This window comes from Peromyscus californicus, unplaced genomic scaffold (genome assembly GCF_007827085.1).
Source record: "Peromyscus californicus insignis strain IS unplaced genomic scaffold, ASM782708v3 Scaffold_6__1_contigs__length_162567912, whole genome shotgun sequence".
NCBI classification, from domain to species: domain Eukaryota; kingdom Metazoa; phylum Chordata; class Mammalia; order Rodentia; family Cricetidae; genus Peromyscus; species Peromyscus californicus.
The window spans coordinates 140,111,462-140,124,810 of NW_026294584.1; the positions used below are offsets into that span (position 1 = coordinate 140,111,462).

The 13,349-nt window shown below is 47.6% G+C and overlaps 1 protein-coding gene and 1 long non-coding RNA gene across 4 annotated transcripts in view; one reads left to right on the forward strand and one right to left on the reverse strand.

The window, feature by feature from the left end:
* The window catches only part of Ntf3 (neurotrophin 3), a 69,073-nt gene extending 66,637 nt beyond the window's left edge, over positions 1 to 2,436 (reverse strand). Inside the window, exon 1 of one of the 3 annotated variants that reach the window (XM_052721398.1) lies at positions 2,328 to 2,436. In XM_052721398.1, the coding sequence (XP_052577358.1) occupies positions 2,328 to 2,345 (18 nt within the window). In that variant the 5' untranslated portion in view covers positions 2,346 to 2,436. Of the gene's footprint in view, positions 1 to 1,013; positions 1,186 to 1,470; positions 1,618 to 2,327 lie in introns of those variants that run through there. The other 2 variants (XM_052721401.1, XM_052721399.1) reach the window with 2 other exon arrangements.
* Positions 1,634 to 3,895, forward strand: LOC128099461 (uncharacterized). Its single transcript, XR_008214530.1, has 3 exons — positions 1,634 to 1,868; positions 2,369 to 2,526; positions 3,361 to 3,895. It is a non-coding gene; the product is annotated as an uncharacterized LOC128099461 (long non-coding RNA).
* Positions 3,896 to 13,349: the final 9,454 nt, after the last annotated feature.

Consider the following 13,349-nt stretch of genomic DNA (forward strand, 5'->3'; position numbering starts at 1 on the left):
GCACACTGTACTTCTCCAGCTCTGACACCCTTCACAGGCACAGATTTCTCATTAGCTACACCTATGTTCCCACAAGCTCTCATCTCCTGCTATGCACACAGATGCCCATCACACAGGCTCCCCACCCCTCCAGGGCCAGCCGGGCTGGAGGAAGCTGCAGCGAGCTCCACCTCTTTCCCTACTCTCCCACCCCCCAACCCTCTCTCACTGAGACTTGAGAGGCCCCTCCCAGTCGTTCTCTGGCCACCCAAGGATCAGTCTCCCTCCTTGGGAACTCAGACCCGATTCATATAGATATAGTTTTTTCAAGGCTATCTTCTACACAGTCCTCACCAAAGCCCAAGTCTACTTGCTCTCCCTGAGGCGAACGCTGCCGGTAAACTTTGTTCTGTCCCTACATACTGCTAGATACAGCAGCCTGCAGACGGCTTTTTTTCCTCCCTTTCTCCTCTCTCCCAACGCTACACTCGGGTCTGTTTGAGCCTAAGGCGGAGGTAGTTGGACTTTATCTTCTGGATTCCACCTCTCGAATTTCTTTGAGCAACACGTCAGCATCAGGGGAGGTTGAGTAAGCGGGTAAAGTTCAGACTATTTAGAAAACAGAACCGATTGTAAAGCTCCCCTGTACAAGCCACCCTTCTGGCACACTCTTTTTTCATCCTGACGTTCAGGGCACTGTGCTTAGGTATTTCCTAGCTCGCTGGCTTGCAGAGGAAAGGCATCCCTTTACTGAAAAGCAGGTTTGCCAGCACACTCCGTAACCCGCAGAATTCCCAACATCAGACTCAGCGAGTAACACACACCCTTACAGCCTTCCTTCTCCTCCCCCAGCAGGTCCCCGCCCCCAACCTCTTCACACTCATAAACAAGTCCCGGCTCAGGGGCTCCAGCTCTCCGTGCTAGCAGCCTGCGCTGGCTAGGACCGCGTCCTAGAGAAGCCTCCACTCTGGCTCTCAACCTGCTACCCGCCGGCCGCCAGAGGTCGGGGTCAACCTGGTGGGTGCTTCCCCCACCTGGAAAACGCGAGCCTCGATTCCAATTCCCGCCTGCGACTTCTCTAATTAACTGCGTCCACACCATTTGATGCTGGGGTCCCAGTGAGGCGCATCTGAGAGCTGCGGAAGAACGCCAAAATTGCGCAAAGCAGTAGCGCCTCTTGGATGCACACCCACTCACGCCCGAAGGCGACAAGCAGAGCGGTCCTCCCCGCTCCCCACACCAGCTTCGCATTCTGCACCTTCAGTTCCCAAGCGTGCCAAATTTCATTAGAAGTATCCACCACTGTGCAGAGCCCCGTGGCAATGGAAACAGTCCGCTGTGGGTTCTTTTAACTCCGACCTAGCTCTGAGGGTCTCCTATGCCCTCGGCCTTCCTGCACCACCTCTGGCGGGGGTGGGGGGGACGACTAAAAAAATGGGCTCAGAGGAACTGCTACCAAATCCCTACCGATGACCCCGCCCCAGTACCCACCGTTCCCTGGCGGGGTCCCAGACTGGCGGGCTGAGCGCTTGTTTCAACATCTGCGCGAAGACCCGGGGTGGGTAGCCGTAGAGTAGGTGCTGGCCAGAGTAGCCCGGGGCCAGGGAACGTCTCAGAGAAAAGGCTTATGTGGGACACCAACTCAGGTACGCACTACTGGGCTGGGAATCCCAACTCCCCCAACCTGAGAAGTGACCACGCGGGTCCAGAGCTTTGCGTCCCCTCCCCCAGCCCACGCCCTGCTTGGCTGTGCCGTGGAGCTGCAGAACTGTGCCCGGTGGCCAGCGGGGTGCAGGGCGAATGCCGGGATCCTGGCCTCTTCCTAGCCCCGGTTTCGTCTGCTACCTCCTTTTGTTATAGGATGCGCGGGAGTCTTTTGGGAGAACTAGGTAGGAGGGCTGGAGGTGTGTATGCATGAGGTGGAGGGGCAGGGGATGCAGAAACCCTTTTCTTGCCTTTTCGTGGTCCCCATTTTCCCTCCCCTCCACCTTCCTCCCTTTTCAATTGCAGGTTTCTTAAACCTGATCACTTTCCCAGACTGAGGGCGGTTTCTTGGGCAGCCAGGGGACTAGAGGGAGGAGGAGGTGGGGAGCCATATCCGCGCGCGAGCGTGTGCGTGCATGTGGAAGGAAGCTGGTGGCGATTGCGCCTAGGCCTGGGCAGATCCCACCGCAAACTTTGAAGAAGGCACAAGAACCGTAAAGTTAAAAGCTTGTTGCACGGTGGGGGTGGGGCTCGGTGCAGAGTTGGGGACCCCCCACGCGGATCCTCAAGAAAAATCTTCCCCCACGCGATCCCCCACCCCCTCCCGGACCTGCCCACCCAGCGTGCCCGCCACCTCCCCTTACCGTGGCAGAAGTAACCATGGCATCCGTGTGACTATTTCCAGGGACGTCGACATGAAGAGAAAGGTGGACTCGAGTTCGGTCATTCAGTCTCGCCCACCCCTGCCGCAGCCACTACCCAGCGGTGGGAAAAAACGAGAGGAAGAAAGAGAGAAGAAAGTTGCGCCGGGCTCTCTCGCGGGGCGGTGCGCGGAGCTGCTGGGTAAGGAGAGGAGCCTTCAACTCTGAGTCCCGTGAACATAATCTGCGTGGTTATAACCAGCCAACCCGGCCAGATGGCTCTGCGCTCAGCGCCTTAACCCCTTCCGCGCCAAGCCCTCGCCCCCGAGCCCCGCCCGCAGCGATTCGCAGGCCGGTGCCCCAGCACTTTAGAGTTTGCTCTTGAGACCAACTGGGAGACCGGGTCAATTCTCCTAGTCCCCTTTAAAGGAAAACAAACGAACGAACGAACAAACCAACCAACCCTTCCAAAATAGCCTATCCCCCAGTACCTCCTATATTTGATTTCCCTTTTAGAGATGGGGAGGAGTCATAGAAAACATTTAATTTATCATTATGTTTTACACGTTGGTATCTTCGATTTGTCTTATTCTTGAAATTTTTCTTTTTGAATTTTTTCTTTTAAGATTCTATTATCTTTCTTTTTTTTCCTTTTAACGAGGCAGAGGGCCTTTCTTGCCCCTTGCTTCAGGAAAGCTTGAGTCTCAACCTTAAACTCTACCTCCAAACCTCAGACCCTTCTAGCTTTGAATCTCTCCCCACCCCCTATCACCACTACCCCCCACCCCCACCACAGGAACCCGCCCAAGAACAATTGCTCTCTCAGGACTGAACTCGCCAGTCCTGGGGACCAAGGCGCAGTGCATGCTGTCTAGGGAGGTTAAATCACAGAGGTAAGGTGGGGGTGGGGGGTCCTGAGCAACCAAGGGAGGGGTTGGTTTGCGTGCGCGGCGCGTGCGTGAAAGAAAACTAGAGGCATGAGGCCAAGCCCCGCATTTTACGCAGTCTCCAACTTCTCTACCCCTTCCTTCCAAAGTAGGACCCGGGCCCTGGAGCTGAGCATTCGCCCAGGACTCTCCGCTCTGCACAAAAACAGCTCGCCCAGAAGAAAAAAGGCAAGCAACACACCTCTTCCCGACTTCCCGAAAGTATCGACGCTCTCTTCCACAACCGCTAGATTCATTTGAGAAAGGATCTCAGGCAGAGGTCTTACTTGGAGATAATTTTAGCTACCCGTTAGACCCCATTTGTTCAAAGCTGGTTCTCTCAGAAGTTACAATGGTCAGTACACCTAGATTTTGCTCTACCGCTGTCCAAGAGAAATGCAGGGGGGTGGGGGTGGGGGAGATCCTAGTGGTAAGGAGAAATGGAGACCCGGAGAGTAGAGTATTGCTCCTTCACTCCTTCCCTGATTCTTGCAAGGTGGAATTCAAAGTCCAAGCGCCCTCCCCACTCTACCCCCACCACCGTAACCACTCTCCAAGTCACCTCTTGTCAGGACATTTGACTCACACGCGCGATTTAATACTCCACCTCTTCCTCGTCTTCCCATTAAAGTGTCTGATAAGCAACCCGCAGTGTAGTTCAGCAAGGTTCCAGGTTCAAAACCTGAAAATTCCTTGGAGTTGTGTGCGTTTGGTCCACACCCAGGAGCGCCAGAACTGCACCCACCGGTTGAGGCCAAGAGAAGCTGCAGGGCGAAGGGAGGCCAGAAAGGATGGAGAGTCTGGGGGGCTGCATACTAGATAGATTGTACCTGCCTCATCATTATCCTGGCTGATGGGGGCTGCCACATCGAAAATGGCCTGCAGCACCCACGGAGGCCCAAGGACGTCACCTCCAACAGTCCCCTCAGAAGGCCTGAGTCCTCCTTCAAAGGCTCCCCTCCTGCCAAAATATCTCCTTCTTCCTCCGGATCCGATCGGGCGGCAGTTTCCCTCTCGCTCTGCCACACAGCACTTTGGAGGTTTGGCTTGGGCGTGCTCTGTGGGGTTCTGGTTTTCTCGAGGTCCTCTGGCCCGCCCCTGCCCTCCCCCACTTCCCGCACTTGCCTCTCTCCCCCTGCTTCCCCCTCCTTTCCCTTCAGTCTCTCTGCCGGCCGAGTTCTAGGGGCTCATTTCTCAAGCTCCTGGTCCCGGGGCTCCACAGACTGCAACGAAAGTGGTGCTTGACTGCCAGGCAGGGAGGAACGGGTTAAATACACGTGTGGGCTGCTCAGCCGGCTGCTCCCCGGTCACTGGCGGTCTGGAGGGAGGAGGGGTCTAAGAGGGGCAAGCTTAAATATGAACAGTCAGAAGAAAAGGCTGCAGAGTTCAAGACTCCGATTTGTTCTGCAGATGCGGTGCACTGGCTGGCTGCCTCCCTTTGCCAGACCTGGGTGACGGCTGGGAGAGTGCATTGTTTCCAACTCAAGGGTGCAGGAGGGTCTGTCTCCGCCTGCAGTCAACAGGCCTTGTAATATGAGAGGTGACACCTTAATCTTGCCAAATATGTGCGGTGTCGTGTGTGTGTGTGTGTGTGTGTGTGTGTGTGTGTGTGTGTGTGTGTGTGTATTGCGGGGGAGGGGAGCAGGGAGAGACCCAGGCAAGAGCAGGGGTCAAAAACCGCACTTTCCTAGGAGAACTGATTCGCCCCCATCAACCCCCACCCGTATGGAGAACGGTTGTCCTTTTCTTTATGCAAGACCTATCTGAGGATTTTCTTCCCCCCGCAGGCAGTCAATCTTCTCCTTTTTTGTTTCTTTCCACTGAAAAGCTAAAGGTCCTCCCTTCTCTCGGCAGATGCAAAGGCATCTTGGACTTGTAGGAGCTCAGATGTCTAAAGAGGATGCTGGGCAGAAAAAGAGGCAGAAAGACACACTCGCTTACAGGTAGATAAAAGCCCGTCAGAGTCCGAGTGACTTCTAGGCAAACCCAGGTTTCTAAATAGAGAGTTTAAGTTTTTGCAGAACGACCAGAGTTAAGAGCCCTATAGATAGCTAGAGTTAAGAGAAGACAGGGCAAGAAGCCATGGAGTGTGCTCACTCCACAGACAGTCCTGTCTTAGCTAGCTAGGTAGTGGCCTTTCTAAGCAGACTCCCTGGTTTTGGCCACCAACCTGTTGACAGCACCTTTGCGTCAAAGGATTTGCCTTTTCTCCCTATTGTATCTGAGGCACCATCCCGAGAGCAGTCCGTGAGAGCAGGAGCCCGGTTCAGTTATTTGAAAGCCCCCTTTCAACTCTCTCCTAAGGCGAATTCCTAGAGCTTGCCTTTGGCCTACCTTTATCTTTTGTAATAGCGCCACAGTGTGGTTGAAACGCAAAACAGAAACAAAATGAAAGGGTGGAAATGAATCTGAGCCTCTTGGAAAATGGCATTTTCTCTTGTTTCAGCTTAGTGAATGCCTTATGCTTATCTAGGGTGGAAAGGGTCCCTCATGCAGCAATAGCATATGGTTAATTCACAGTGAAATATTGACCCAGGAAATGAATGTATGGGACCTAATGGTCCTGTTTGACTATACACGACAAAGATAAGCTTCTTTATGCAGCTAGCCTTGGCTCACATGGCTAGCCTTCACTGCAGTTCTTTTACTTGCCTTTGTATAAATAGCATACCTTAGCTGATCCTAAAATATCTGCAAGTTGCCTGTTGCTGGAGGGTACTAGGGCTGACTAGCTAGAGTCCCTGTGCTTGCTTTTGGTCTCAGTCCCCACCCCCACTCATACAGACAGCTGTTCCAGATGATGGAGTCAGAAAGTCTACAGTTCTAAAACAAAGTGAATGCAAAAGGCATTTGCATTAGAAATGGGAACTTAGGGTCAGGGGAATGTGATGCATCATGTTATCTTGGCTCCCCACGCAATACACAGCTACACCTTTGTTAAGCAGTAAGCACATAGGTTAACCTGCCGGTTAGCAGCTCTTCCCAAATGTCCTGGAGCATTGATGAGACATTGTTTGCCGGGATTCTATTCTTCCCCCCCTCCCAAAGGAGATCACTTGTCCCTGGAAACTGGATGATGTGTCTATACTTATTCAGTAAGCTTAGCTCTAAGAGGTCTTCCAAGCCCACCTTTGCTTCAAGGACCAATTTCAACATAGTGAACATATTATGATATACTAACATCTTCTCAGACTCCTCCCTACACGCAGTCACCGAAGAAACTCAGTCCCCTAGTTTTTCAGCGACTTTCTTTAGAGGGACAGAAAATACTCAAGCAAACAAAAGATCACACAAAGAGACCAGGAAGTCGAATTCATTGAAAGGGTCAGTTTTGTGGTCTGACAAATCTGAGTTTCATGCTGTTGCTGTTCCCTCAACCTACTAGGTGTGTTTTTAGGCAGGGCTCCTCGGTGATCAAAGCCCATCCAGAGTTGGTGAAATGGTGTCCATCCCACAGGTGCACTATGAAGACCAAAGGAACCCAGTGATTTAAAACTCACCACACAGTGCTTGATGTAGTGCAAACCCCAGATCCAAGTTCTGCCGTCCTCACACTGACGTCTTTGACACCCCCACTGCTGAGTGTGCCAGTCATTAGAAAGAAAAATGCCTATTATTTGTGTTCCATCCATATTTCATTAATATAACTTTGTGTGTGTGTGTGTGTGTGTGTGTGTGTGTGTGTGTGTGTGTGTGTTCTCAGGTAGTAAGAAATGAGCAGAAAGAAGTCATGGACCATGGACATACTTAGAATTTATTTAATTTCCGAATGTGGATCTCATGAGAGACATGGATGAAGGGTTTAAAATCCTCATTCCTCCCTCGCCGCCTCTGGGGCAGAATCACCTCGTCATTTAAGAGGAAATTCCAGCACATCCTTCCACCGTTAACAGATTTCCTAGTGTGTTACTGTCCTGTTGCGATCACTAATTATACTCTGGGGCTTGTGCTGAACAATCTGATGCATTACATGGAACAACAATGAATCGACTCACTTTGTGAAATAGAATGCATATTTATAATTAGGCCTCAAAAAATTACCCATAATGATAGAGTGGAGGTATGCAGCCCTGCCACACAGGTGGATCTAGAAGTCATAATGAAGTCTCCTGTTTCACTAGTTACGACACGAATTCCTAACCACCCTATAAATTAGCTTTATGTTGTACCAAACTCCACTCATTAAAAAAAAATGGCATTAAGGTTTCCTAGGTAACTAATGCATTTCCAAAGGGAATAGGTCTCAGGAGACAAAGAGGACAGGGAAGAGAGTGGGGGAGGGGAAGAAAAAAATGTAAAAACCAAAAAAAAAAAAAAACAGCATTAGATTAGACATAAACAGAATATTTCATGGAGAGGAACCATAAAGTTTTACTGTGTGTGTTTGACATAGATGTGGCATTGCCATTAATTCCATCTTTGGTCAATAAAATGACCCATAGACTGTCCTCCTATTACGGATGCCAGTGTTTCTTTTTGCAGATTCGGTTATGCAAACGGAGGAACTCCGAGCCTTCTCTTCAACTGCTGAGCTGTCTCCACTCTGAGTACTCTAACCTGAGCCTTCCACTAGTTGTATTTAGAGGCCACCAAATGTCATGATGAAAGGGAAAATTTGCGTCAATTTAGATATTTTGAAACATGCGCAATGCTTTTGATCACTTTGGACTCAGGCTCCAAGAACTTTGGTGCAACCACATAGACAGTTGAGCCTGAGGGTTGAGTCGACAGAGACAGTTAATTTTTAAATCCCTAACTTAACGGTCTTTTCTGTGAGAGATGTTTGTCAGCTGAGGAATACCTTGAACACTTAGAAGGAACCAGAAAGGATGTAGGTCGAGAGAGCTTAAGGCTCAGCTCCTTCTTATAACAATAGAGTAGTAATCCTGAAATATTTTGTCACAGCAACCAGAAAAGTACTTATTATACTGTGCCATGTAGAGTTTCTTTTACAAACTTCTTTTTAGATTTATTTTTATTTGTGTGTATGTGTGTACGCACATGAACAAGTACCCGTGGCAGCCAGAGGAGAGTGTTATAGAAATGTTAGAAGCAGTTTGTCAGGGCTCAAGGTTGTCTGGGAGTACGAGAGAAGGGCAATAGAGGCTGTGAGTGGGATTTGGTCCAGTCTATCTATGGACCAGATAGGTGAACGTGTCTTACTCCAGGGCACTGACTTGACATACAGAAGAAAGAGTGATTTCACCATCGAGCCATCCTCCCTATTGGTTTCACCGTGAAAGACACACCTATGTAACTGTTCATGACAGCTTGGGCAGGAGAGCTCTCAGAGGCATGCTAGACAAAGCCTTTAGTGGCAGAGTTCTAATCGATTTGTCGAAGGGGTTAGACCATTGGCTTTGATCCAATGGCTGAGAAGACATTTAAATCAAAACTACTTACATTTGCAGAATCAAGACATGGAGGAGAAAGTGCTTGAGTCTTGAGACTGTAAAAAGTGAATGCCTACCCAGAACTATACAATTAGAACCTGAACCTGTGGACAACGGACGTTTTGTTACATGTGTTACCATTTGAATCCCATCCAGTAACAACTGGTCACTCATACCAGTGTCTGTCCTTCCAGTATAGACACAGACTTAAATGTCAGCATTTGAAGTCTTCCTGTGGCCAAGCTTCAAACTGTGGAGCTGCTTCCAGATAACAACCACAGAGCACACGATTTGCACGTCACTGCTCCATCACATCCTCTTCTCTGCCTCCAAACAAGGATGAGAAACCTCTACTGGCTCTTTTCTCACTCTGTGAGCTCTCCCACAAGCAATTTGCAGCAACAAGTCCAAAAATTAGACATTAGATCCTTTGAAGTGGAGAGAGTCACTTAGCAAACGACAGCAGCACTTGTCTCTTCACCCGCTCACCTCCCCATCCGACCCCAGGGACACCTTTCAGATAAAGCAGCCAGGAGAGTCAAACAGCAGAATTAGAAATACTCAGTTTCCTACACAGACATTCATAAATCAAAGCAACGACTTTTTCCCAGGCTTAGCACGGAGCCTGTGGTTAATGACAATGGAATCAGACCTGGCAGGGGATCACAAGATGACACACTGGTCCACACCCCTTATCTCAAGTCGGAAAACAGAGACCGGCTGCCATGTGGGACCGGTGCGGGAATGGCTTGCATTCTTTTAGAGTTGGAAGGAGCCTGAGAGTTCCCTGGTCCAGTCCTCCATTTCACATCGGAAGTCAGTATCATACAGGAAAATGAAGGGACTTGCCTGAGAACACACAGAGTATCAGACTCATCAGTGAGTGTGTGGTACCCATGCTCCTGACCCCCAGAATGCTCTCTGTTCTTCCCGTACAGCCCCTAGAGACACACGGCTGTTTCCTCTAGGGTACATTCTGTGCCCCACTCTTGATCTCCAGCCATTTCTTTTTACTCCCTTCTTTTACTTACAGCAAGTTATTTTAATATTTCATTTCCTTTATGTTGTTCTCACTGTGAACTGCTGGCCCAAAATGAAAAGAGTAACTTAGAACGTAGAAGGCAGGGTTGAAGTGGGAACTGGAAGGGCTTTAATCAAAGGAGGTGAAAAGATAGCTTTAAATGGGAAATGGCTGCTGTCTTAGGGCTGGTGACATAGGGCTTTACAGTGGTCCTTCCCCCTTCTCAGGGATTTCAAGCCCCCTAGAGGATGCCTAAAACCTCAAAGCATGTGTGCCTGTGTTGTTTCCTATGCACATATGCCTACAATAAAATTTAACATGGAAATAAAATCCAGTAAGATTAATAACCAGTAACAAACCAGAACAATCAGAGCAATGGACTATCATAAAAGCTATTTCAAATTTACGAGTTTTATATTTCTGGAATTTTCCATCTAAGATGTTCAGATTGTTGTTGGCTATGACTACAAGTGAGCACAGCAGAACCTTAGATAAGTGGGGCTCTCTCCCCTCAGATGACCTCTGTCCAATTTGTTGATAGTTAAAGCAGATGACCTTAGAAGGTTCCCATCCCCCCAAGAACCCCAAACAACAACAACAACAACACCTTCAAACATTGTTGTCTTGTGCTTCTTCATCTTCTCTTCTCTACATTTAAAAAATGACCAAAAGATCCATGTTACTAAAGGAATATTTGGTAGAACTTTTAGTTTCATTTTCCAACAAAAGCTGGCTGATCTACAAGATCTCCAGGGTGGAGCTCAGGTAGGTGGGTGGGAGCTCCGGGGTGCTGATGCCAAGTGAAGAAGTCAAAGGTGGTGTTTCTGATCTGCAGAGTTTCCCAAAATAGAACCACTTGCCTCCTCCACAGCTCTTGAGGTGTTCTCTGCCACTGAGTGATCTTAGGCATCAAAATGCCTCGAGGGACTGGAGAGATGGCTCAGTGGTTAAGAGCACTGACTGCTCTTCCAGAGGACTAGGGTTCAATTCCCAGAACCCATGTGGCAGCTCACAACTGTCCAAGATCTGACACCCTCACACAGACATACATTCAGGCAAAACACGAACGCACATAGAATAAAAACAAATTATTAAACCAACAAACAAAAACTGCCTTGAAGTGATGCTGTGTAGGGGGTTCAGGGTTGTTTGGTTAGCTCATCAGTCAAGATGCCTTCTTTTCTTTTCTTTTTTTTTATTATTAAGAAATTTTCTATTCATTTTACATACCAACCACAGATCCCCCTCTCTTCCCTCCTCCCACCCCTCAGCCTTTCCCCCCAACCCACCCCCTATTCCCACCTCCTCCAAGGCAAGGCCTCCCATGGGGAGTCAGCAGAGCCTGGTACATTCAGTTGAGGCAGGCCCAAACCCCTCCCTCTGCACCAAGGCTGCACAAGGTGTCACACCATAGGCACTGGGTTCCAAAAAGCTCATTCATGCACCAGGGATGAGTCTCAATCCCACTGCCAGGGGGCCCCCTAAACAGTTCAAATTAAACAACTGTCTCATCTATGTAGAGGGCCTAGTCCAGTCCCATGGGGGCTCCTTAGCTATTGGTCCACAGTTCGTGAGTTCCCGCTAGTTTGGCTTGGCTATCTCTGTACAGTTCCCTATCATGATCTTGATGTCCCTTGCTCATAGAATCCCTCCTCTCTCTCATTGACTAGACCCCTGGAGCTTGGCCTTCAAGATACCTTCTTAATATGAGATTCACATGCTAGTGACCCAATCCCTTCAGTACGTGGGTACTTTCTCAAAGTCTGTGCCTCTGATGTTATGTAAAACTATTTTGGGTTGTGCATGGATAAACATTTTTAAATTTAATAGTGATACTTATGTTGTGTTAATGCATTATATCTATTTGTGGAGATATAAAACTTTCCTTGACTAAATTTATTGTGAAACTTGACTTCTGGCTATGGAGGCCAATTTGTAATACATGAAATCTTTCCATCAAGAATATCTTTAAAAGCTGGGAAAATACTTTAAAAATGATTTGAAGGTTCCACTTATGGCCTGGCTGCAGAAACTCTAGAAGACCAATTCTCCAACAGTTAAAAACTATGTCCCGCCGGGCGGTGGTGGCGCACGCCTTTAATCCCAGCACTCGGGAGGCAGAGGCAGGCGGATCTCTGTGAGTTCGAGGCCAGCCTGGGCTACCAAGTGAGTTCCAGGAAAGGCGCAAAGCTACACAGAGAAACCCTGTCTCGAAAAACCAAAAAAAAAAAAAAAAAAAAAAAAAAAAACTATGTCCCAGGACTTGAGGGTGAAGGCAAATGGTCTCTGCAAAGGGGTTGACATTTCAAAGAAACCAGTACAGGGTGAAAGTTCCTTTTGTCTTTGTCTTTGTTTTGTGGTTACGGGTTTTAGGTTTCTAGTTTAAGAGCAGGCCATGGTTGGGACCACATGAAGTAGCAAAAACTTAAGATGAGGAAGAAAAATAAAATTCCCAGTCCTACTTGAGATTTCCTCTTTAGGAAATGAGAACAGAAAATAAAAAATGTCAGTAAAGAAAAAGGTGGTCCCATGTGCAATTCTGATCTAATGGCCATTTGCAGAATGTTACACTGATTAGTGCAAGATACACATTCAAGGATGTGTGGTCTGTTCAGCACAACAAGCTGAGTGCTGGACAGAGATCATATCCCAGTCAATTCAAAGAATGAATATAGAATTAAGTTAGAAACCCATAAGAGGAGGAAAGGAAAAATAAGCTCTTAGATGTTGAGGAATAGAAAACTTTCTCAGCAATAATGAGGAAAACTATCAATATGCAGAATAATGAGAGTGAATTTCAAAGATGTTATGCCCAGTTAAAGATATTTTATAGAAAATATCTGACCCCATTCTTTTTTAAACTAGTTTTAAAAAATTATGTGTATATATGTTTGCCTGTGTGTAGGTATGTGCATGTGGGAGTGAAGGTGTCCATGGAGACCAGAAGAGGGCGCTAGATCTTCTGAAGCTGGAATTTACAGGTGGATGTGAGCTGCCTGGTATGGGTACTGGGAATTAAACTTGATTCTTCTGTGAAAAATAGCACATGGTCTTAACTTCTGAACCATCTCTAACCCTCCTGATGCCATTCTTAGGAAGTTCTATAGTAGCCAACAGGAGGAATCTATTGACAAAAATGTTTCATTTTTACGTCTGTGGTGTGAGGAGTGAGTATTGACTGGAAAGAGGTACTAAAGTACTTCCTGGAATGATAGAGCCTTAGATTATAATGTACACATTTGTCAAAACAGTCAATGTTCATCTAAGGTTTATGCAATTTATTTTATGTATTTGTTGCATCTAATGAGAAATATCCATTAAGCAATATTGAACTCAACTTAATTAAATGCATGCAAAAGTATTTAAAGAGAAATGTCCTTTATTTATCCTGAAATTCACCAAAAAATGAGATGAATTGGTGAACAGAGGGATAAGTAGATGGAGAGGCATATAAGAAATCAAGAATTATAAAATTCAAATGGTGGAGTCTAGTCTGTGGATATGACTGATCACTATAATATAACTTTTCCTTGTGTCTGAAATTCCCACAATTAAGAGTTGAATGAAGATGAGAGCATTTTGAAATAACCAGGTAGCAGCCAAAGACATGTTAATGTGAGGGGCCAGGAGCTCTAGAAAGGGGAAGAGCAGGAAGACAGAAGGTCAACTTCACCACATAGCTGAT